The 25962-nt window shown below is 43.0% G+C and overlaps 2 protein-coding genes across 3 annotated transcripts in view; both read right to left on the bottom strand.

Moving 5' to 3' along the window:
- Window positions 1-4601, bottom strand: part of PTPRN2 (protein tyrosine phosphatase receptor type N2) — a 675251-nt gene extending 670650 nt beyond the window's left edge. For both annotated transcript variants that reach the window (XM_064445017.1, XM_064445019.1), the window contains exon 1: window positions 4157-4601. In XM_064445017.1, coding sequence (XP_064301087.1) covers window positions 4157-4274 — 118 coding nt within the window. In that variant the 5' untranslated portion in view covers window positions 4275-4601. The remainder of the gene's footprint in view (window positions 1-4156) is intronic.
- Window positions 4602-22755: 18154 nt separating this feature from the next.
- NCAPG2 (non-SMC condensin II complex subunit G2) overlaps window positions 22756-25962 on the bottom strand; it is a 51313-nt gene continuing 48106 nt past the window's right edge. Inside the window, exon 28 of the mRNA XM_064445015.1 lies at window positions 22756-22995. Within this exon, the coding sequence (XP_064301085.1) occupies window positions 22944-22995 (52 nt within the window). The 3' untranslated portion in view covers window positions 22756-22943. The remainder of the gene's footprint in view (window positions 22996-25962) is intronic.

Genomic DNA, 25962 nt, shown 5'->3' with positions numbered 1-25962 from the left:
CTTCAGCTCAGCTCAGAATTGCTGCAGGAAGCAAAATTTCCATTCTCATGGATCTCCAAGACAGTTGACGATGATGGTTGAGAACAACAGTTATGTTAATTTTGTTATGGCAGCATCTATCCAAGAAGAAATAAACCAAGATTTACTTTCTTGCTTTTCCCTGTGAAACACCCATAGACAAAAGCTCTTTGCTACTACTTGCTTTGGATTGTATTTGAAGTACTGGACTGAAAAGCAAAAAAAAATTGTATATTTTCATCTCTCCCTCTCTATTTCATTCTCTTGTAATTTAAGAATCAACACTGGAGAAATGCTTTCCACCAATGGTAAATGAAGTCCCTGCTTTTGTAATTTCTTACCTCTGATCAACTTCCCACCCCATGTCTGAAATATTTTTTTCAGCTGTTAAACACACGCACCATACTTTGTGAAAGTCCTGCAATTAACATGCAACATTTTTAAAAAGTCTTTGAGTAAAGTTTCTAACCTCAATTACATTTAAAGAGTAGTGAAATGTACGTCACTGACTTTTCTCACTGTATGTGACAGATAATCACAGCTACAGGTTTAGAAGAATCTTTCATGTTTATAAGCTGAAATGTGACCAACTTGTCTTTTTGTTAGTGAGTTAAAAACTAAATCCACAGGCATTTGACTTCCAAAAATTTTGCATATGATGATTTGAATACAACTTTGAAGGAACTTTTACATGGTGTATGGAACACCTGTTTCCAGAAATTTCCACAGCATATTAGTGTACTCATTTAAGAAGAAAATGCGGACCAAAAAATGGGACAGCACGCAGCATAAAAGATCAAATTATAGTGCAAATTATACTGAAGGTTGTAAGCATCATTTTACACATTAGAGGTCAATGTGAACGCACGGTACTCTCTTTTCCAATACATATGAGGATGACTTCTGCTGTAAAGTACTGGTATTTTAGGACTAATGAAATAATGTAATAAAGAATGTTCACAGTTTACTTTGTTCCCAAGTTCTCTACCTCACCCAGCCTATCTAATATGAAAATAAAAAACACTGCAACCTTCTGAATCGGTTAGTCTACTTAAAAAGCTGTACAACTGCGTGAAAATACTTTAACTGTTGGAGTTGCAATTTTTACTGAAGTAACTGCTTAGTGTTTACTTAGAAGGCATTTTAAGTTCAACCACTTCCTCAGCATAATTATTTGCTAATAAGAAAATGCCTCATTTAAAAAAAAAAATCCATACAACCATTGCTACAGGAGCAGAATAACCCAAATCTGTGGAATTTAGCAAACTTGATCAGGATATACTGTTCACAGATTATTACTTTGTAGAACACTTAAAAAGACGTTCCATAATCTTAGACGGACTGTGTCTTATGAACAAATAAAGATTTATTTAGAATACTAAACTCCCAGCCCAAGTGTTTCATCAAAGACTAATGAACTCGTCTGATTTTCTTTTTCTGTGTAAAAGATAAGAATCTCTCTCCTGGGCTAAACCTGGGCAAGAGGCAGAGAGAGAGGAAGGGCTATAATTTTCCTCATTTATTCACGTTTAAAATGATACTATAAATGCCAAGCAATGGAAGAATATGTGCTTTTGTTGACAGAATCTTATAAATACACCCTCCCACCAGAGCAATCTACAAAGCCTCATTAATTATATAGTTAAAGCAGCACAAATCCAAATCTTTCGTCTTATTTAACTGTAACTTTAAAACTTCCAATTTCTTACACAGGTTTATAAGTATGTTACAAGATAAACAGGTCACCATTTGGAGATGATTGCTATATTGGAAAGCATAGACAAAAGTTAACCAAAATAAAGAGGAAAAGAATGAAACTGGATGAAAACATCCTATGAAATGGTAAAGGTCATGAACTTCTACTTCTGAACCAGCTTTTAGGAAGACTTTCTGACACACTTAGTAATAGCAAGAAATTAATAAAAAACTGTTTCTATAATTACATGGCTTTTAAGGCAGTTTTCAGCACATATTATAGAGGTTTCATAATGCATCTGTGTTCAGTCCTCAGTTGAAGAGATGGGACTGTGCACAAGAAGAAACCAAACTAGTATCTTCTACCTATAACCACAAAAAAATCCCAAAACTCAGATACCTTGTAAAATTAGAGTTGCATCTCCTGATTGCATCTAAAAATTGTAGTCTAAAATTGAACAGAATCTCTTGTAATAAATAGTTTGAACTGAAGGTTAATGGAATCTGAAACACTGGTCAATAAAAGAAATAAAGGAACTCTAAGGGAAGAGACAGCTCAAACTGTTTCATTTCCAGCAATGCAAACATTTTTCTGCATCTTGTCAAACACAATAAATCCTTTCCCATCTTTCACAGAGATCCGTGAGATATCAGTTGGTTCCCTATCCCAAAAGAAGTAAGTTTTACTGCTATTGAAATATTTCTGAATTATACCTCCCAGACCTCTGGATTCCCTGTGTAAAAATCAAGCCTGCTCTTCCCCCACTCCCTTCCACGCAATGCCAGCCTTGACTGTCAGGCAGACATCCTTGCTGAGGCAGAAGCACAGGAAAGCTACAGGGAAGTGACAAACACACAAGCATTGTTTTGTAGCTACAAAACACTGAAAAATATTTTGTGACCCAGACTGATTTGCAGTTCATGTTTAGGGAGAGAGAATCAAAATCTGCCTAGTTTGAAAGCACAATGTATAGCCTATTGCATTATTAAAGGTAACAATTACAGCTATTACTTTCAATATTTTTATGCAAGCCTTCTCCTCAGCAGATTAGGAGAAACTGTCTATATCTATAGCAACCAGGAGAGACGAGGGAGGGATATATCCAGTCCAAACCGTTTCTCCTTAAAACCTTGCATCACTACCTTCACTACTGCAAGCATGTAATAGCTCATTTTTATTGCCACTTGACCGAAGCCTCATTAAAAACATGGTCAGCTGGTTTTAATTCCTTCTTAATAAAGAGAATGTACATGAAGATGACTGCACTGATACTTCTGTGGGAGGCTTCCTTTGTTACTTAAAGTAATTTTATTTTTTTCTCTTAGAAAAAGATTTCTTAGGAACAGCTAGTTTAGCTTTCACTCTCTGATCTCCATATCCACTCTAGGTAGGTAATCAGCCGGGAAAAAAATACAAAATTCTGCAAGTTATGACCTTCTTGACTTAAAGTGAGTTTCAGAAAGATACTGTAAGTGAAACGAGACTGACTGTATTAGTAGATATCATTGGAGAAAATTCTGGTGAGCATACAGTCATGAGTGCCTCAGTGCAAGGAGAAGGCTGCCAGGGAGAGTGGCACAGGAGAACAGCACTGATCTTATACACATCAGAGTTTGTTTTCAGGATCCCTTTGTGTTAGTGTGGGTCATTTTAGCAGGTGAGGGTGTTTATGGCAGACAGTATCTTCTAAAAGAGGCAGGGTTTGGTCGGAGAACGTCTCAATGGAAGGAGGCTGTTTAATGGTCTTCACTGGGCAGCAATGGGCATTTTTAGACACCTCTAAAGCAGCCTTAACCGGGAGCCCGTGCTGACTTCCACCTCCAGTAGGATGGGTTAGGGGTGGACACCGGCGAGGGCTGGGCTGCACCTGGGGGTCTGTGGCCGGGGCATTTCCTGTGGTTTCCGAATATGAGGGCAGCTGAGTGGGCTGAATCCAGTGAACTGGGCGGAGGGTTCAATACGTGGAGGCTGGATGCATTTTTGGTGACTCCCCACCGGCGGACCTCGACTTTAGGGGCCTCGTGATTGTCGCGGCGGAAGTTTTCAGCGTGTGGGGAGACTTGGTGAGACCGGGGCCGTCCCCCGGGATCCCGCCGGGACACGCAGCTGGGGCGGCCGGGGCCCTGGGCCGGCCTCGGGGTGACCAGGGGCCGGCGGGGAGAGGCGAGACCCGGCAGGTGTGAGGGGCCGGCGGCCGGCCGCGAGGGCGGGCACCCTCAGCGGGCGGCTCGCCATGAGGAGCCGGAGGACGGGGCCCCTTAGCGGGAGCCGGTCGTGAAGGACGGGAGGACGGGCCCCTCACCGGCAGCCGTGCGGGCGCGGCCGCCGGGGCCCTGCCGAGCTGCCGCTGAGGAAGCTCTTGGGCAGCAGCGGAGGGATTGGGGGGACGGCGCGGCCCCGCTCCCCGCCAGCCCCACGCCTCCCGCCCCTCTCCCCACTCACCGATCCGCGCCTCGGCGGCGGCTCCGGCGGAGGGCGGCTGGCTGCGCGGGGCGGCGGCGAGGACCTGCAGCAGCGGCGGCAGCAGCAGCGGGAGGACGGAGCCGAGCGCCCCCATCATGCCTGGTCCATCGCAGGCGGCTGTCCCGCTCCCCTGCGCGCCGCCGCCAGCCCTCACTCCATGCCGCCCGCCCGCCCGCTCTTTGCCTCCCGCAGCCGCTCCCCGGCTCCGGCGAGAAGCAGCCGCAGCAGATTCAACACCCGGGACAGCGACCGACGCCGCCTGCCCGCCCCCGAGCCGGCCCCGCCCCGCCCCGGCCCGGCCCGGCCCGCCCGCCCGGCAGGCTCGGCGAGGGGGGGCAGCTGGCTCCCGCTCCACGGCGCCGCCTCCCGCTCCCCGCCGCTCCGCTCCCCGCTCGGCCGGCCGCGGGGCAGGGCCCTGCCCTCCCTGCCGGGACCGCGGGGTAGCGGCCCCCCGCGCCGGCGGGGTGAGGGCAGGGGAGGTGCCCCGGCCCCGAAACCGCCCCGGGCCCTGGCGAGGCTCCGCCTGGGGCGGGCAGCAAGTCCCTGGACGCTGCACGGTCCCTGCGCCGCCGGGCGAGAGGGATCGTTCCCGCCAGAAGGGCTGATCCCTCCAATCCCCCATAAAGATGGCTGAGAATGGGAAGGGAGTCATTAAATGTGCTTGTTCCACACACCTGTGTGTAAAACCAATCCAGTCCCTGTCAAAGTTTTGTCATGAAAAACATGCTCACTCTCCAGCCAGGAGGTGGGCTCTCCCTGGGGCCTTCTCAGTGGTGGGTTATTTAACACTGGGTTTTCCACATAAAATTTCTTGCCGCCCTGAAGGATTTTATGAGCCCTCAGGTAAACACCTCCTGCAGCTGAGGTGCGCGTGTTTTCCCAGGAGATGTCTGCGCCGGTGACGTGTTTGACCTCCATCTCCTGTCCCCGATTCACTCCACCTGAGTGGGAGCACTCGGTCTGGGCTGCCAGAGGGAGCAGGAGTCTCAGACACGAACCCTTGACTCCCTCCTCATCCACAGGCTCTCATTTTCCCACATACTCAGTGTAATAATATTTCCTTTAACTTAATCCTTTAACTTAAATTTCATTCAATTTAATCCTTTAACACAGCAGTCACAGTCACTGAGGTGAAACAGCGCAGCTGCCATGCCTCCTGGCAGGGGATGGATATTTGAATGGGACAGCCAGTGCCGTGACATGGCAGGTGACGGCCGGTCCCAGCCCCATCCATCACCCTAACATCTGCTTTATTCCTCCCTGGTGTTTCAGATTCTGCTGATCTTCTTTATACCTGAGGTAAACAGCTCTAACTATACTCCCTGACATGCTTCGTCCCTGGCTTTAGCTAGGTAAAAGTTGTAAGACATGAAATGGCCTTGCCATAGACTATGAAATTAAATAATGGAAGCCCACAGAACAAACTAACCCTGGAAGAGCACAGCCGCTGCTTGCTCACCTCAAAGGTGAGCCAACATGTCCAGACCCAAGTGGACACCAGGACTCTTGACACCATGTTGGGACCAGTGGGACGTGCCATGGGGTGGTCAGCCAAGCCTGGGGGCCCAGGTTGGAGCTTTGCCCCAGGCTCTGGGTGGGAGCTCGTGGGTGACACACAGGGCACTTACGGCTCCTGGTGTGCTGACAGACAGTTGCAGACTTCTCTTGTTCTCTCAGTTTTGCTCTGGGGGAAAAGTGTGAGCCTCTGCGCCCAGGAAAAAGGAGTTATGGTTTCCAGAGATGGTGCAAAATCACCTTCTTTCCTGTGTGGTTAAGGCTGGCGACTCAGATGCAAAAAAGGGCAATATTTGATTCAGAAAAGAGAAAATTCAAAAAAATATATCAATACTGGGTGGTGTTCACTGGCCCAGAGTTTGAAAAAGGATTGGATGGTCTTTTCAAGCATTTCTGTCCTTGAGGTCTATTACATGGTTGCTTACATCTGGCAGAGGAGTGGTTTCACTAACGCAAAAGGTCCCTTTACGTCAGGAAAATCAATTTTGACAACTCTGAAAGAAATCTGAGTACTGAAAGGGGAGAAACAAAAAAGGAGGGAAAAGCATTCTATGGAAAGGACAAGATGAGAAATGAAAGTGCTGAAACATAAATTAGTATATTCTCATGGGTTATGCAAACCATCTGGCTTTAAAAGCTAGTAGCAGGAACAAGGGAAAAGGTCATCTGAATTAGCAAAGAACTGCAAAGCAACTGAAGGTAAGAAAGGAGCAAATGGCAGGCACAGCAAGAGAACAAGTTGTTCGTCAAAATACAAAATAGCAGCAGTATTACTGGAAGTCATGGCAGCTCTGCAACGAATGATTTGCATAGCTCCTGTGAATTTATGATCAAATACTATGCAGATTTTAAAACAAGATTAAAATTCTTGTAGCCACTCCATGCAGATGATTATGAGAATAGTGACATTTGTGTAAATACATTTGAAGCAATGTGAAAAGAGAGAGAGGGCATTCATTGAAGATGGTAAGAAATCCTTGAGTACACAAGGTTAGTCAAGACAGGAGTAAGGTGTCAAGGAAAGGGTAAAGAGTCAACTGGTAGGTGAAGTGGGCATTTGGAAATAACTCAAGCAGCAGTTGTCAGGACTGGAAAGTGTAAGGCGTTCCCTACCTGGTTGTGCTTTACAATTTTATAGTAGGCTGCACCTAGCAAGGATACATAGATCTGTCTTAAAGCCCCAGGAAGGAGGAGATCAAAGCCAGTGGTATTAGGTATAATGTTAATTGTTAATGACAAGTAAAAACTGCGAGACTTGAGTCTGTGCATAAATTAGATGAATAACAGAATCACAGTGTAAATAACATGTTGTGACACATGCAGGTTTCTTGCTGGTTCACAGTCATTTTCTCAAGAAATTTCTCAGGGCCAGGGTTTTTAGGAGTTTGTATAATAAATTAAGCATCAAACTTCCAAACTACTACTACTTCAAGTCTACCAAACTTGCTTGTGCTGATTGTTTTTTTTTATTATCACGTTTTCAATAAGTTTCTGAACTGTGGAAAAAGAAATCTTGAAGAGTGTAAGTTATTTGTGAAAACTACTAGAAAGTCTAGAAGAATGATAGTCCATTCCTGAAGTCAGGGATGTTGTGGGGCTGTTACAAAACTGTAGGACTTGGCAGTTTTGCAAAAGGAATAGAAGAGGCTATCAGTAAGTTATTTATGTAAGGGCATTTTTAAATCTTTTTGGTAAGGGTTTCTAAACCAGTAAAGATACTGAATGGACGCTAAGAGGATAGAATACCAGCTCGCCATTGCTAATGTGTCTGGAGGTGAATGTGAGGCTATACAGAAGAATGACATTGGAAATTATAGATCTGAAAATTTCAGCATAGCGAAAACACATTGAAGTTAAGCATGTCCTTAATTGCTGGAGCTGAGTCTTTATATGATACTCATATAGGTGTGACAAACATGGTAGGCAAAGTGAAAGAAGTGCTAGATGATCTATATTGTTTTATACATATGAAAGATGTACATTCTTATCCATGGTAACCAGAGCTGAAAAGGAGTTCTTCAAGGAAACACTTTTCTTTCTGAAAATGCTGTGTTGTCTGCCTAAGGTTTTTCATAAGAAACATACATGTTTTAATCAAAAATCCATTAGTAAGTGCCAGAAAAAGACCCAGAAAGGGCCAGAAATGATCCCAGAATTACTAATTGCCTGGTAGCCAGGACACCTGCGTGGGCTGACATTTTGAAGGTTCAAATTTTTGCTCTGGTTGATTCAAAGAGATGACCTAACCATCGGACGATAAGGTCAGCCTCTCCCTTTCTCTCAATTTCACTAAGCCATTTAAGATTATATTAAAAGCAAACAGCCCTGCTAGAAAAGACATCGGTAGACAGAAGTAGTTTAGCGTCGAGGAGGCAAGAAGATAAGTATAGGATTTATTTTATTGATTTAATACTGTTTAGAATGAAATAGTAGGAGTAATGAATTAATAAGCTGGGAACTGTGTTAATGATAGAATTTTTAGAAGAAGAAGAAAAGCTGCCAAAATTACATGAACCAAATATTGGGTGGGGGTAAAAAAGAAGATAAACACAGGATTCAGTTAAAGTAGAACAATGCCAGAGAATAATTTAGGGACAAAAATACACAAAGAGGAAAAATAATAGTTATATACTCACAAGTAATTAAGTGATATGAGTAAAATGTTGTAAACAGGATTAAAATAATATGTGATAGTTAAAGGCTAAGTATAAGAACTATAAAGCAAAGGTAGCATCTGAGTTTTACTGTGTACTTAGTTACCAAGGTCATGTTTGTAAGCCTTTGCAGGTCTGTTTTTTAATTACAAATGGGAATTATATATGCAAGCACAGGTACACCTGCACGATTGTAGAAATTATGTATGTATATTTGTACAGGATGGAACTGCATGTTTCATCTCAGGATCACAGAGCTATTTGTCAGTTTATGCAAGTATAAAGAAGAGCCTGAACAAAAGGTCAGTTCCAGCTATGCTAAATACCGCCTACCTGCACAGGCAAACACACCCTTAAAAAAACTAGCATGAAAATTGCCTTCTTCATTTTCTCTCTTCCTCTCATCCCCCTGTCCTCCCTTCCCCCCTCCCCAAATCAAGGCTTCTGAGCATGTTAATTGCAGATCATTTGTCCTGTTAATGGGTCCAAAATCCACAGGGAACTATCTATCAGGCAGTTTATCTGAGATTCAGTAACCTAGATATCCTCACAGAGCTTTAAGATGTATTGGGGGTGGGGGTGGGGGTAGGGGTGAAAGAGGAGAGAAAGAGGTTTGTGTTACATCCATGCCCAGACAAGACAGCATTTAGACTATTTTATTATGTACATTTTCTGGCTCTAAAGGACATGGGTAAAATATTCAAAGCCTGCAGATATATATACAGACACAAAGGGGGTCTTTTGGAGGCTCAGTGCTGCACATGGAACCTTCACCATGCTTTTTTGAGGGTAGAAAGAGCTGGTTGAGGAGCAGTCACCCTCTTGCACCTTGCTCGTGATTTGAGGACTTCTTTCAGAAGGCTGTGAAAAATAAGGCTAGAAAAACCATCTCTAGAGCCACATCTTGGAGCACCACAGTTACAAGAGAAGAGTACTGATTGCCGCTTTGCATATGGCTGGTGGGAGCAGCCATAAACTCTGCTTTAGGAGGCTGACCAGCACTGGACCCTCTTCAGGATGATCTGGCAAAGACACCCTTTGAACAGTGACTGCAGAACTGTTCACACATGCATATCCCAGAATGTTTTGATTATGCTATTCACTACTGTTGATGGAAAGTGTAAAGTGACAAGATTTCTTTTTAAATTATGGGGAGTATTGTAGAGGCTGTAATAGCTCTTGGGATTTAAAAACTATCAAAAAAGCTAAAAGAAATTTTGCACTGTGCACTCATGTTGAAAAAGTACATTAATCATTATATAGCTCTGTATATTCGACCCTTTCATTAAGAGAAAACATCACTTATTTCATGTACACATTTATTTAAAATACAGAATTAAAATACTTAATATTTTAAAGCAGTTAAGAATGAAGGATTTTGTCCTGCAATATGTCTAAAAAGCCATCCAGTGCCTCAGACACTAAAAGTGTTTTGAGGATGAGAAGCCACACAGAAGCCTGGATTACTGAGGGCTAGAGTCATATACCTTGCTCCATAGTGGTATAAATACTCACTTAAATTTCGATTTGGTGGTTGTATTCCACATTCATGGGCTAAGTTTATTAAAGGAATAGAGAGTTCCTAAAGGGAGAAATCTTTAACTGGTGTAAAAAGGTGTAGCCCAAGGTTGTATCAGCAGTGGTTGTGGTCTTTCTTTCTCAATTATTGAGCATTTCATAGTATAAGTAAAAGTACTTAAAAGGATTTTAGGATCCAAGACAGAAGCTCCTGATTTTCAGTATTAGTTATTTCATATCTATAGAACTAACGCCTATGAGATTTTTAAATTAATACTGAATTCAGTTTAGCATGAAAATAAATATTTGCAGAATCTAGAAGACATCAGATTGCTTGATGGAAGACTCTGGTAGGGTTTATTTTATGACTATCACAGCAATTCAGTTGTGCGTAGGAATAGTGTTTTAACGTACTGTTGATTTCCACTATTTTAAAGCTTTTCTTCTTGTTTCCAAAATTGTATTAGAAAATATCTTTACTCTGGAGCATGCTAAAAGTTTGACTCTAGCTATTTCTGCATCACTGAGGAACAGGAATTCAGCATGGGGCCAGAAGAAAAAATCCTTGAGAACTGTGGAACTGTATGACTGATTGATAGTTTGGAAAAGGAAGAGGAAAAAAAAGTAGGTTGATTTTAGTTATGTCTGATAAGCTGCGAGCTGGCCTTTTATTCCCTATGCTGTAACTGAATGATAATGGGTTTTATGTGTTGCTGGAAAGAACAGCTGGAAAGGAGCCTAAAAGGGGGAGTTCAGGGCCTAAGAGATGAAATGCAGCTAGAGAAAATTACCTGTGAGAATAGCAGGAGATGTGACTTACATTAACCCAAAGATATAAATGTGACTCACATTTATATAAAGACCTAAACACCTCTGTATATAAGTGCTTAGGGCAGCATGTTTTGAGCTGACTCCTAGGGCTGTAGGAGCCCTTGGTACCAGACCAGCCACTTCAGTGTGCGTGGTAGTTTGGGCTTGTGAGGAAAATTTCCATAATCTCTTCTGCTGGTTTGCTAGGGGTGCTGGAGAGAGCAGCTTCGGTAAATGTAGGCATTTGCAGGTCTGGATTGAACCCAGATTCATTTGAGATTAATTTAAAATTCTAGCTGACTTGTTCAAATACCACTTATGGTGATACCTACATTAAACAGGGTGCTGAAGCGGTGTTCGACATGAAACTGGTTGAAGAGAAGGAAAAGGTGGCATGAAGCAATCTGCAAGTAACAATGTATGGATGTTCAGAATCTGCAAGGAGCAAACCTCCCATGTCTCAAGGCAGGGATACAGTACCTGATGGATCCAAACTCTGAGGCCACTTCTGACATCTTTACATCTAGCGTCAGGCTATGGAAGGGAATTTGGGCTTCACTGGGAGAGGGATGGCCTCTGTGAGAGCAAGCACAGGTCATGACATGCACTAGAGCTGGCCCCTTTTAACTGAGAAAGGCTTAATTTCCTGCTAATGCCCACCATCACCTGAGATCAACAGAGGCTAAACTGTGACTTGCCTAGCTTGAAGTCACTGGAGACAAATTTCCAAGTCAAAACCACCCGAATTCCTACTGATTTTTATGGATGTTTAGAGCTTTCAGCACAGCTGAAAACCTTACGATCTGAGCATACCAAGGTGGTATATCCAAATTAAATGATTAGACATTAGTAAATTTTTTTTTTTGCAAACAAGTTCTTGTTCTTCAAAAACCAGGTTGAAACCCCTAGCTGTGCAATAAATATTTAGATTTGGTTGCCATTGATCAAAATTGATTTGAAATGTCAATAGGGAGACAAATTTTTAAATTAATTAGGTACTTTTAGTGGGAGGGAATTCAGAGTTAAGAAATTCTATTTTCATCCATCTTTGCTAATCTGTAAGATTTGATAATTGGTGAATGGGTTTTACAACCGATAACTAATGCCCTGAGATATCCACTCCTCTTGTGCTAAATTAAAGGCTGAATGAGATTACTGCACCTCATCAGGTCATGGAGGACGGGAGAGGTGCTTGAGGACTGCAGGAAAGCAAATGTGACTCCAATCTTCAAAAAGGGCAAGGAGGACCTGGGAAACTATAGGCAAGTCAGCCTCACCTCCATCCCTGGAAAGGTGATGGATCAGTTCATCCTGGAGGTCACCTCCGGGCATGTAGAGGACAAAATGGTTATCAGAAACAGCCAATGTGGATTCACCAAGGGAAGATCATGCTTGACCAACCTGATAACCTTCTACGATGGCGTGACTGGCTGGGTTGATGAAGGGAGATCAGTGGATGTTGCCTATCTTGACTTCAGTAAGGCATTTGACACTGTCTCCCATAGCATCCTCACAGGCAAGCGAAGTGGGTATGGGTTGGATGTTTGGTGAGTGAGGTGGACAGAGAACTGGCTCAACAACGGAACTCAGAGGGTCGTGATCAATGGAGCAGAATCTGGATGGAGGCCTGTCACTAGTGGTGTTCTCCAGGGGTCTGTGCTGGTTCCAGTCCTGTTCAACATATCCTTCAATGACCTGGACAATGGGATCGAGTGTGCCCTCAGCAAGTTCGCTGATGATACCAAGCTGGGAGGAGTGGCTGATACACCACAAAGCTGTGCTGCCACCCAAAGAGACCTGGACAGGCTGGAGAGCTGGGCCGAGGGGAACCTCATGAAATTCAATAAGAGCAAGTGCAAGGTCCTTCCCCTGGGGAGGAACAACCCCATGCACCAGCACAGGCTGGGGGCTGAACTACTGGAAAGCGGCTCTGTTGAGAAGGACCTGGGAGAGCTGGTGGACAACAAGCTGACCATGAGCCAGCACCATGCCCTTGTGGCCAAGGTCAACATTGTCTTGAGGTGCATTAAAAGCAGTGTGGCCAGCAGGTCAAGGGAGGTTATCCTCCCCCTCTACTCTGCCCTAGTGAGACCACATTTGGAGTCCTGTGTCCAGTTTTGGCCCCCCCCCCCCCCCCAGTTTAAGGTCAGGGAACTGCTCAAGCAAGTCCAGCAGAGAGCTACCAAGATGATCAGGGGACTGGAGCCTCTCCCTTATGAGGAAAGGCTGAGAGACCTGGGTTTGTTCAGCCTGGAGAAGAGAAGACTGAGGGGGGATTTCATCAATACCTATAAATATCTAAAAGGTGGGTGTCAAGAGGGATGGGGCCAGACTCTTTTCAGTGGTGCCCAACGACAGGACAAGGGGCAATGGGCACAAGCTGGAACACAGGACGTTCCACCTCAATATGAGAAAACACTCCTTTCCTGTGCAGGTGCCAGAGCAGTGGCACAGGCTGCCCAGGGAGGCTGTGGGGTCCCTTCCCTGGAGACATTCAAACCCTGCCTGGATGCGTTCCTGTGCCCCCTGCTCTAGGTGTGCCTGCTCAAGCAGGGGGGTTGGACAAGATGATCTCCAGAGGTCCCTTCCAACCCTTACCACGCTGGAATATCTGTCATTTTGAAAGATAGTTATTGAAGCTGCTGGGGAGTGCTGGTTACATGTCCCTCACTTTCTGTGTCTGACGTGGGAACCCAAAGTCTGATTCAAGTGCTGAGCACCCACAGCTGCAGCTGGAGACAGGTGCTTTGAGGTGATGGGTGCTCTACAATGTGACACATTGAGTACTTGGGTATCAAGTTCCCAAAATTCATAGAAATTTTTTAACTTAGTCACACTGTGCTTTTGTAAAATGGCAGTAAGAAAAGCTACAGGGAGCTGGAAATGTACATGAATCACTGTGAAATTCTGGGCCGGCAGTGAATAGTACCATAGTAACGCCATTGTGGAAGGTAACAGTTTTGTCCTCAGAGCTGGGTGTGAATAGCATGCAGCAGGTTAAGTGTAGAGCTATATGTTGAACAATGAGTGGGAAAAAAGCACTGAATATTTGCTGTCGTCAACAGCAAGGGTTTTGAATCATCTTTAGAGCACATATGGACTGAGCACTGAGTAGGGAACAGTTTCTGTGGAATAAGTAACTTGTAATGTAATTAAAGATGTCATGTCATTTGACACATAATCAAGGGTGAGGTTAAAGCTGTGCACATCTTCATTTTGAAAGCTCCTGACTTTGCATGCCTGACTTTTCAGCTCTACTAGTATTCTTAAACCACGCTTTCACGTGTTACATTCAAGGGAGGATCTGGTGTCACAAAGCGCAAAGTGCTGATGTTTGCGTTTTCCAGCCCTTTGCTGTGGTGCCGAGAGGAAGCGCAGGACAGCAAATAGTCAAGGAACCACTTGCGCTCCTCTCCATTTTTTTCTCCAGCACATCTCTCTTGCTTTGGCCTCTGATTGCTGAAGACACAATACGCTTTTGGGTTAAGCTCGTCCTCTCTCTATGTTCTGTGTGGGAAACATCATTGTCCTGCTTACTGTAATAGACAGTGGTGGTTACCTGGTGGCAAGAATATTTGCTGTAGCTGTTGTATGACTGTAAACTTGGCATGTCATTGAGAAATATACTGGGAGGAAATCTAGAATTGAACAGTATGTTTTAGAATTGAACAGTATGTTTGATAGCAACTCAGAATGGAGCAAGAACAACTGAGCTCAGGTCATTTTCACTTCAGTTTTATAGCTCAATGCTTTTTGACACCAGTTATTTTGAATAGTAATAAAAATAAAAAATAAAGTACATATAGTTTCTAGTGTAAAAAAATGAGAAAATCTTGCTCGGGGCATTCTGATATCTCAGAGAACGAGATTCCTGGGGCCATTGCCTACAGTGTGTTTCTTTTAAAGGAAGGTTACTGAGGGTATGCTGTGACCAGAAAAAAAAAACTAGGGAAAGTTCACGGTAATGGCAGCTGGGGAGAGGAACGTTGTTTGGACTGCACCGAAATTACATTATGTGTCTTTGCAAGTGCAAGATTACCTTAAGAACAGTCATAGGTTTTGGTGAAACTATTCAAAGTTGAATAACAGAAGAGACAGGATGCTCTTTTTCTGTTCTGAATCACTATAAAAAGCCTTCCCTTTGCTGGCTGTCGTAGTTCGGAGTGTTCCAACAGAGCACCAAAGGCCAAACAAAAACACTTACTTGACCTCTCAAGGGAATCTTCCTAGGCTGAGCGTTCTCCATGAACTCCTCTGCTCTGTGTAACAGAGCTTCCACTGTACGACTGAGTGGATTGAGTCACACAGAATTACTTTCTTATGCAATAGTGTTAATCAATGTGGCTGCACCGCTCTTGGTAAAGCCAAGGAGTGACTACCAACTTTGAAAACGCAGGCCACTATTGCAAAAATCTTACTATTTAAAAATTCTTATCTCCTTATGCCACCCTAGCCTACAGTTAGCCTCTTTACTGTGAGAAAATTACGATGAGGTTGGCAGCCCCTAGCCTGTAAAAAGTAAAAATAAGGGATTGGAGGAAAGCAAAGATATGGTGCCAGGGTCCCACGCACAGAACGAAGGGATGAGGGTGGCCGAGCAGCAGCCGCCACGCAGGAGTAGCCTAGCGCGGACTGGGGAGGGCGGTCAGACCCGGGATTGCCGAGGTGAGTGCCTTCCCTCACAGGCCCGCTGCGTGCTTCACTAGGAACTGCAGAGCCCGGGCCTGGCCTGGGCCCTGCTGTGCTCGAAAGAAATGCACTGACAGGAGTAGAAGTTCCCCCTTGTGAAAGGGGAACTTCTCCAGCTGATTCCTAAGACAGATGAACAGGGTTCCTGCTTTGCGGTTTATGGTGGGTATTTAGATTTCTATCATTAAACCTCCTATATTATCGATGAAAAAAGGAATATCACAGTGAAAAAGTGGCAAAGGTACAAAATTCTGCTAGCAAGAATTATATCGCTCACAGTTAGAAAGAATACTAAGACAAAAATAAACTTGTAACTGGCATTTTCTTTCATTTGCAGTTGAATAAAAATTGAGGTAAAAGAGCTGTCCTAAACTGGAACTGCAACAGGAAGGCTGAGAGCTACAGGGACAAAGATGGTCTTCACAACAGGTTTGTGAAGAAGGAATTCTCCTCTTTCCCCCCACCATAACTTCAAAAAATGAAACTGTTTCTATATATATATATTCCACAAAGTCAACATATTTCCAGAGCCCAAAGCATCACACCTGTTCAGATATGCTAATTCATCAGTGAGCACCGAGTGCTTGCCAATATTAGATCACATTGAAACAAGTCTGCTTTTAAGTATTCAATCAATGGATCACGATACACAGATAAATTAAAACTGCAAGCTAGATTCCCTGATCTCTGTGTGCTGCTCAGGCGGTTTAAGGCTCTGATCTTAACTGGGAAGATAAGAATTCCCCGGAGGCTGGCTGACCTGTGGTGGGTGGCTAGGGAGCCAAATATTGTTATCAGTTCCAGTGTAGATCAAGTCAGGGAATTGGGAGGCTGTAATCAGACCCCTTGATAAGTTCTCCCATTTTCTTGCATCAAACAGTTCTCAATGTCATTGCAGATGGACTAGTTTTATGTTTTCTCTTTTTCAGTCTTAACATAACCATAACCTTTTAATCCCTGACAATAGCAGACTTCTGAAAAAGTAAAAAAAAAAGAAAAAAAGAATCTGATAAACACTGAAAGTCAGTAACCCCACCTTTAACTTTTTTCATTTAAGAATCAGAGTCTTGGCCATAGATGTGCAGTCCCCCATGCAGTCTAGGTCTCAGGCATTTTTGCTACTGTTCAGCAAGCCAGTGCGGACTGAAACATCTGAAGAAGATGGGCTGTTGTGGTCATCAAGCTGCGCATTCCCCTAGCAGCTCTTGTACGAATTCATCCGCTCAGCCCACTGACTGGCTACGGCACGTGGTACAGCTTTCACTGTAAAACAGGTATTTCTCACAGAGTGGGCGGACAGCCACGTGGAAACGGCCACCCTGCAGATCGAGAGCAGTGGTCTGTGAGAGGGCATCTGGGGACAGAGGATGAGAGAAAGGTAGCTCTGTTTTTGTCACGAAGGACGGTCACTTTTAATAAAGGACTGCTTTTAAAACAAGGACAAGCCTTAGAACTTCCCTTTGTGTGGGTCTCAGGAAATACCAGCAGTAAAACCTTTTCCTTTATACTGTGTATTCTTAGTGTCCCACCTTAGGGAACGGTGTAAGAAAGGACACAGCTTTTGCCATTGCGATCAGTAAAAGGACCTTTACCTTCAGTGGAGCAGTGGGAGAGCTTCAGTCACGCTGTCATGAAATAGCCTGGAGCAGGAACCAGCTTCACCTTCTTGTTTGTTTGGCTTTGGTTTTTTTAAAGTAGTCTTTTAGATTGGTGTAATCGGATTCACAGCCTCTTACGGAGGCTGTATTTTTCCTTTAGATGTTATTCTGAGAAGATAAGGTTGTGAAGACCTGCCTTTTTTTAATATTCAGTTTCAGAAAGGGCAGTGCACAAAGCCTGCGTTTCTTGCTGTTAAGCCGGTACTCAGGTACCATTTTCGGCGGTTGGTAAGTAAGGGCTGTTACATTCAGAAGCAGAAGAAAAAAAAATGCCAAATCAATATTCTTTATTCACGTGCAAGCTGAGCTAGCGCAAATGGTTTAAGTGTTTAATAACTACCCCAAAAGGCAGGAGGCATGTGTCCTTACAAATTGCAAAGAACTCAAAAGGAGGCTGGGTTGGCTCTATCCTGTGCGTCCTCTGATGTCGGCATATGGCTGTGCAGGATTCACGTACCTTTCCAGCAAGAACTGCTGAAATGTACCTACTTAAAATGTAAGGCTTTACAGCAAAGCATCTGCTACTGCAGCATGCAAAAAAATTGTTAACCCAAGACAAGGGTTGTTCTAGGAATAGTAAGATGGGCAAGGAACTAATTGAACGGAAGAGGGAAATAGATTAGGCTGAAAAGGAATTACTAATGATGTTTTGGAATGGCACCTTATTTAATATTTTCATTAATGACAGTACCAAAAAAAGCATAAACTAATGGAATTTGAACATATATTTGAAACCAGGACAAAGTTGACTGCAATATCAAACAAAGGACTAGAAATTTACATAGGAAGAATTTAATGATGTGAAGTCTGAAGTAATAAAAGCACCAGGAAATCAATAAGTGTAAAGTCATGTGTTTGAGAACCAAGTTATTTTGCTGAAAACAAGGTGGTCCTCTGGTTAAAAAAAAAACCACAGGAGGAAAAGGTTAGTAACAGCTTCTACTTCCTAGAGTCATAAGCAGTAAGAGAATAGTAGCGACAGCACTCCTACTGCAATACTGCTTTCAAAAAATGCTCACAGATATAACAGAAAGTGAATTTCCACCGCGCAGGTTTCCCCAGTACCAACGCATATAATTTCTGCAGCTTTTTTAGAACCACGATGTGCAACTGGACAGAGAGAAATGACCCACTGTTATTGGAGAAGGCTAAGGACACACCTGTGCCGAACAACCTAACACAGTGAAAAAATCCCAATGGTTTCTGAGTAAATGAAAGCTAAAATTACCTAGCTTTTTGAGGCTGAGGGTCACGCTCAGACAAGCAGCAATACAGCTACACAGAGCCCAGGACTAAGAAGTCTTATCTGAAGTAGCTTAGGCAAGATTTGTGCCTGTTTGCCTTGGCATAACGAAGAACTGCTGGCTGCCTGTGGAAAGTTTTGCAGCCGTTCCTGAGAGCTGCCCTTGAGCAGCTGACTGTCAAGACGTACGCGCAAAGCCACGCCCTTCTCTCTGAGGCGGGCGGCTGCCGCTGTCGGTACTGCCGGCACAGACACGGCACGGCACTGGGCGATGGTCTTGCTTCACAAGACTCGGGAGCAGATCGGCAAATAATACTACAAGGTGCTGGTGTGTCTCGCGATTCCACATTGCGGTCATTATCGTAAGGATTCTTCACTAAGCATTTATCAAGTGAGGTGAAAGATTTTATCAAAATGAGTGTCTCTGATTTCCCTCTGTAAGTCAGAAGACCTCAAAGCACTTGACAGCAGCAGCACACGTGAGTTGAAATGCGAAGTGAGTTGCAGCTATCATGGGAGTAAACAGCAGGTGCAAGGCGGATTTTCAATTTTCTTTGGCAAGTCTGAAAGTTTGCGTGCTTGGATCCATACCTGCAGACATTTATTTGCTAAGGAAGAAGCTTGAGAGCTTCTGCTGGTTTTTCTTTAGCCCATATCTTGAAGCTGTGATAGATGGAAGATTGCTGGACTTTGATTCCCAGCCAGACAATAGAGCAAATGAACATTTTCATCAAAGGGACCAAGTCCCTACAAATTAAGTTAAAACAGAAGATTACTGCAAATAGCTTAAAGCTATTGCTTTCTTCAGTAATATTTATACCGAATATATATGCATGAAGGGGAGAGCTACAGGCATGCCGCTCTGAGGTACAACTGGGACTAGAAAATTCATTCTTCAGGCAGCTGTACGTCACCAGTGACTGTCAGTGCAAGCTGCTTAAAGGGGTATCTTAGCACGGTGTTATCTTCCTCATATTTCAAGCAATTTTATTAATCAAAGTCAAATTCAACTTCCTGAAAAAGCCAAACAGATCTCAAAGGGTCTGTCTTAAAATTCTGGGAAGTTCTCAGACCCACAGCCAGGCCAGCGCAGCTGGCTGAATACCAAGATTATTCCATAAGAAACCCCTCTCCCCCAGCAGCGCTTCAACAGCATTTTCGATTAATAAGCTGAAACAAGTTTGTTTTACAGGTTTCCAAAAGATAACTCTGCTTAAGGAACATACTATTTATATCTTCGAAACAGAAAGAAAACATAAGGATTTAACATTTTGGCAAGACCTACTTTGCAACGAGAGGAGCAAGTAAAACCTAGACCTCTTGTGACAGTTCTGTGAAATTTGCCACAAAGCCCCAAGGAGAAAGAGCTGCCAGACCTTGGCTCAAGGAATCCCGAGAACGTCGTTATTTGTGTTGCAGAAAGCCAATGTTTTTTCACCTGTCAGAGCACTTATAGTAGAGCTGGACTAGAAATTGAGCTGAAATCTATACACCAGCTGCACGACTAACACAAAACGATTTCAACGCTCTTGAGAACCACTTCAGTACCGGCCACAGGAGGACAAAGGTTCCTCTTTATATTTACTTACCCTTCCCAGCAATATCACCTCTGGGCTCTTCACAAGAAACCTGCATATTTCTGATGTTGGTATTACCTTTATTTCTTCCAGGCTCAGGGATGTTACATCTGTAATGACTATTCCATGAAAAGTGAAAACTGGAAAAGCGATAGCATACGCTGAGGAAGAACAAGGCAGTAAATCTGGAGTCTCTTCTAATCTAATAACATAGGCAAATACTGAAAGACTGAGAGCAGAAAAAGATACTGTGATTTACATATTCATTAAATAATTTGTATAATCAAAAGATTTAAAAGGTCATTACTGGAACACCTGCCTGTTAACAGATGTAGAAGAACGAAGGCCAAAGAACACAGTTTTTGTAGAGATGTTGATAGATAAGCAGTTGGCAGATCTGCAGGTACCTGCTGCGGCAGCAGTAGCCTTTTTGGCTCAGGCTGCTGTTGTGGAAAAGGTAAATCTTCTGGAATTCATGAATCCATACACATACTGACTTCCCTGTTGCAAAGCCTGACAGTTGTTCATTAAGAATTTGATTGCTATTAAATATCAATATTCTGGCTAAATAAGCTTTTATACAGTAGGGAAGTTTTATGCACTAAGGTCAAGTATGAATTTGATGTAAAGCAGGGTGAAGGTAGCCCATTGCGCTTGACAGAGCAGATGCTAGGAAAAAATCTCACAATCTCTTGCCACCAAAAGAAAACCAGCACAGCACATGCCTGTTTAGATAGATGGGGGTACAGCGCTGTGCACACACCTTAATCGAGACTGTGGAATCTCTCTTAATCTGGCTAAATGTGCTAATTTCCTTTCCAGTGCCGCCCAGTAACATCAGAGACCTCAGTACGCCATTTGCCTGGACACATGGTGAGAATAACCTCACTTGACTGTAGATAACCAAGCGTCCGATGTCCAGGTCTAAGCTGGTCACCGTGTGCTACTTTTAGCCTGTGGCTGAATCCTTTTCTGGGAATTCCTGTTACATCTCCTTCTAAAACAGACAAAAGTCTGGCATTATGAGCTGTGCTGGTTTTGGCTGGGGTAGGTAATTTTCTTCACAGTAGCTCATATGGGACTTTGTTTTAGATTTGCGCTGGAAACAGTGTTGATAACACAGGGGTGGTTTTTTTCCTGCTGAGCAGGTCTTACACAGCATCAAGGCCTTTCCTGTCCCTCACCCCACCCCACCAGTGAGTGGGCTGGGGGTGCACAAGGAGCTGGGAGGGGACACAGCCGGGACAGCTGGCCCCAGCTGACCCAAGGGATGTCCCACACCATGTGACATCATGCTCAGCATATGAAGCTGGGTTGGTGGGGGGCTGCTGCTCGGGGACCAGCAGGGCATTGGTATGTTGGTAGTAGGCAGTTGTTTTCATTTGCACCACTTGTCTGTCTCGGGTTTTATTTTCCTCTCCCAATTATTTTTGTTTTCCTTACAATTTTGAATTTTATTTTGTTTAAATTATTAAACTGTTTTTATCTCAACCCACAAGCTTCTCACTTTTACCCTTCTGATTGTCTCCCCCATCCCACTGTGGGGGAGTGAGAGAGCAGCTGTGTGGGGCTTAGTTGCCAGCAGGAGTTAAACCCCACCGTGAGCTTAGAGATATCGCAGTTAAGGCAAAATAACATTCTGCAATCAGCATTCTATTACTCGTCTTAGGAGAGCATCCGGTTGCATTAAGAAAATGAAATAAGTGGCTTACATGTCTGCATTATCTGCATCATTAGTGTGAACTTATAAAAAAGCTAAATATAAAACAATTTAACTTATGTATTAGTTAAGTATATGTTTAATAGCTAGGGCAGTTCCCCTCCAGTACACTTGTTACAGAATCATGCAAATATTCAAGCTGGGAGGAAGCTCAGGAGATAATCTGGCCCCAGCCCCGGCTCAGGCAGGGCTGACTTCAAGATTACGACATGACGGTCAGGGCCCTGCCAGTCAAGCTCTGCACATCTCCACGGATGGATGTTCCACAGCCTTTCTGAGCAACCTCTTCCCAGTCCATTTACAGTTTCAATTCACTCTCACAATGAAAATTTTTTTCCTTCTGTCCAACAAGAACTTCTCTTGTTGCCAGTCATCTCTTGCCTCAGGTGTACCTCTCAGAAAGGCCTTTTCTTAGATCCTCGTCCAGACAGGTGAAGACAGCAGCAAGATTGCCCTTCCACGCTCGCCTGTGCTGGTGCACAGGATTAGTCCATTACGGGTAGAAGGGCATGTGTCTTTGTTGAACACCATGAGACTTGTTGATCCTTAAGTTCAGCTTGTCAGGATGCCATTGAATGGGACAACCCCACCCCTCGGTGTATCAGCCGTTGCCCCCAAGTCGGTGTCACCTGCCAACAGACTAAAGGTGCATTTCATCCCATCACCCAAGCTTTTAATAAAAATATTAAATGGTATTGGCAACAGCGGCTGCCCTGAGGAATGTCACTAGTGACCGGCTTTCAATCCAACGTTGCAGCATCATTATTCTTCAAGCCTGATGGTCCGGCCAGTTTCCCACCCACCTGCCGAGCCCACCCACCCAGGCCACCTCTCTCCAGTGTGGCTATAAGGATACTGGATAAGCCTGTGTAAAAGTCTTTGCTAAGGATAGGAAAGGCAACATTCTTTGCTCGCTCTTCTCTCACAAAAGGAGGGAAATCAGGCTGGTTAGGCAGAGTTTGCCCCTGGTGGATTCCTGATGGCTATTCTTGATCCCCATTCTGTCCTTCACGTGTCTTAATGAAATTCATTTTGTAACCTCTAGGAATATGCTCGATAGCCTTCCCTGGGATGGAGATTATGTGCTACCTCAATGGCAAAGTATATAAGATACAATTATTATTTGTTTTATAAAAACAAAGATACTGATTTTACATCCCAGCCAAATAAGATGTTTTTGTACAGAATAACCTCTTTACAGCTGTTTGAAAAATCTTTACTATTACATGATTTCTATACACACTTTTATACATTTTGCCTGCTTTAAATGTACAGAATAACAGAAAACGAGCTTTAAGTATTAATAAGTTTACAAGATAATATTTTTTAAAAAGCAATACATCTTCCTTCCTTTCATTTCCACGACAAACGCTTCCGTGTGGTTAAGGATTCAAAAATTCATCCAAAGATTTCAGAGATAATTCACACAGGATTCTGAAACGGCATAAAACAGTGCGTAACAGGGTTAGATATGTTAAATGCTAAATCAGTCCTCGACTATCTGAGTACAGCTACCGCACAATTTCTCTGACCAGTTATTGCATATTAGTTTAAGTATTAAATATGCCTCTACAAATTACTTTTGAAATAACTGGGGTTTTTTCTTTCAACTTTTCCATTTTTCTGCTCATCATCTCTAGCCATAGTGTAATCTACAGCAAACCAGCTTAAATTACTATGTCAATTCAAGCACATTTTTTAATATTTCATCATCTATTTAAACAACCCACTCATTTTCTTCACAGCATTTTTACTCTCTTTTCAAACATCAATAGCCAAATCCTTTACCAATAGTTCATACTAAGGCCACTTGTCATTATCTTACTTTCTTCCTCTCTCCCTCATTCTTCACTCTTCATAATTTTCCTCCTCGCCTGTGGCAATTTTTTTCCAAGGATTTATCCTTATTAGCAGCTGCCACCTTCAGCGGCATGCACACCCACCGTGGTCCCTCTCTGACTCCCTTTCGTCTCACGCTACTCCCTAAACAATCAAAGGTCAGCTCTGAAATTTCCATTTGGCAGGCCCCTTTTCTTTTCTTGCATTCCCTGACAAGGTCACTCACCTAGCCTTCGTAGCTGCATTCTCACGCAACTACTTCTAACGCTGCTCTAAAATATCCTCAAAAGAAAAATGGGCACTTTGCTCTTCTGTCAAAACATTATTTCACTCTTAACCACTCTAAACTCTATCCTTCTGGTTACTTTTGTAAAAGGTTCCACCACCTGTATTTCTCAAGCATTTTTTTCTCCATATTTTTATTATTATTAGTCTAGACTGATCCCCCACGTAGGCAAGGTTAGTCAGCCATGAATCACGATGAGTTAGGGCATTCGTCAGGAGACACCAAGACCTGAAATACAAGAGGCAGCAGCTCTGCATTTTCACACCAGTGTATCGGGTGTTAGGGCTCCCTGGACTCAGACCACCACGGGTGTGTCACCTGCCCCTCTTTGTAGAGCTCTATCTGCTAAGCCTGGATGGAACTCATCAAAATAAGCTAGTATTATAATGTAAAATTAGTATAATTAGTTAAGCACTGTGGTTGTAGACACAACGCTACTTTGTATAAATTTTATCTTGTTGCAGTTTAAGACTAATAAAACAGTAGCTCTGTACCGTTGGGCCATGTACCAGCAGCACGTGGGACAACAAGCCGTCATTCAAACAACTGCGCGCCTCCCCAGCCAGGCAAATAAACGCCAGCCCGTTTTACCAGGTATCTTTCTGGCGAGCTCTCAGATAGGTGGCAGACAAATCATGCACAAATTTATATCACCAAACAGTTCAAGAATCATTATTTACAGATGCAAGGAGAGGGCAATGAAGAGTTTGGGAAGCTAGCTAAATGATAATCCTAAAGAAATATCTTTCAGCACAGCCACTAGCTAAATTTAAATTCTAATACCCATATATTAAAATGCTAATTAAAGTAAATACGAAATATTAAGTCAAAGGTAATATTCTACAGCACATTTGTTTTTATAGAGCATGGAACATTTTTCTCTAGCCTCCAAATCACTGCCTTGACAGCTTTATTTGCATTTTTTCTTTTTTTTTTGCTAGGCATAAATATTTGCATTTTATAAACTAAACTAATGCGTGTGCCATTACTCTTGAGGAAATCCTCTCAATATACAATATATTGTCCAGAATTTTTAAGTGCACTGAACAGCATTTTAAAAATAATAGACCCACAGGGCCATCTTAAACTGCTAACTCAGCTGAAGAGGAAAAACTAAATTACAGCGAAAAGTTTTGCTTCTGAATTAGTGCAACGATTCCTTGTTTAAGGGCAGCGCTTTAATTACTACACCAGACAGCATTTTTACTCTTTTTCTTCTTTGCTAATATGTAACAGATGACTTCTAAGTCTAAATTTAAGATGCTGGCACAGAATGCCAAGTCTCTTGGGAAATTAAAGAATGTCACTATCTCCTGGTATACCTGGGTATTAAATAAAATAATCCTTCAAGGACTTATTACGAGATGATGCATTCAGAAGCAAAAAGTAATACTACCATTAAATATGAGTTAAAAAACCAGTAATATATTTTAGCACGCATCAGCGCAGCACTCTGTTATAAGATTGTGCTCGAATTAATGATCAGAGATGGTGCTTGTAGCATACCATAACTAAAATTTGGGGGTTTGGTAAGCAAAGTAGGATGATAAAGCAGTTGACAAACAACGGGGCACATTTCAGTGGCTATAAGCACATTTTAGCTATGCATTAGCTCACTGGCACCAGAGCACTACAAATGGTGTGTCAGAAGCCACTAGAGGCCCACCCCGCTCCAACATTATGTCTATCTGCGGAAGTGCAAACACGCTTTAAATTAGTCAAGGAAAACTTAATCAAGGAAGAACTTCCTCCTAACCTTTTTTCAGCATGAACTCTTTTACCCTTCTGGACAGAAAAAATCCCCAACATACCTGTACAAATACAAATCCTCCCAAATTCTGCAAAGCTCTGTGATAGCTTCTGCATTTGGTTATCATATTGCAATTCTGATTTTTGTTAAAAATACTTCCCGTCATCATGTTCATCTTCCTAATCTTTTAGTTTTTATCTGCGACTGCCTCTTGGTTTTGTATTATACAAGAGTAGCCATTCATATATCATGAAATTAAAACACTGTGTAGCATCTGATGTTCTTCATCTGCCCTGACTTCTAGGTTGATTTGCCCTGCTCACTGGGCAGAGATTATCATATAGATTCATAAAGCAATTATCTGTGTTCTTACTGAAATTTATAGTCAGTAGTGCACTCAGGGGGCAGCAATTATTCATTTTAATGTGCCTATTTATTTAATCATGTTAAGATTTGCTTTAATTTCTCAGCCTTTTCTACTGTCTTGATCAAAAGAAGTGCAATCTGAATCACAATACTCTGCTGC

This window comes from Phalacrocorax carbo, chromosome 2 (genome assembly GCF_963921805.1).
Source record: "Phalacrocorax carbo chromosome 2, bPhaCar2.1, whole genome shotgun sequence".
In the NCBI taxonomy this organism is placed as follows: Eukaryota; Metazoa; Chordata; class Aves; order Suliformes; family Phalacrocoracidae; genus Phalacrocorax; species Phalacrocorax carbo.
The sequence above is the reverse complement of the archived record's forward strand: the minus strand, read 5'-3'. Positions and strand labels throughout refer to the sequence as shown.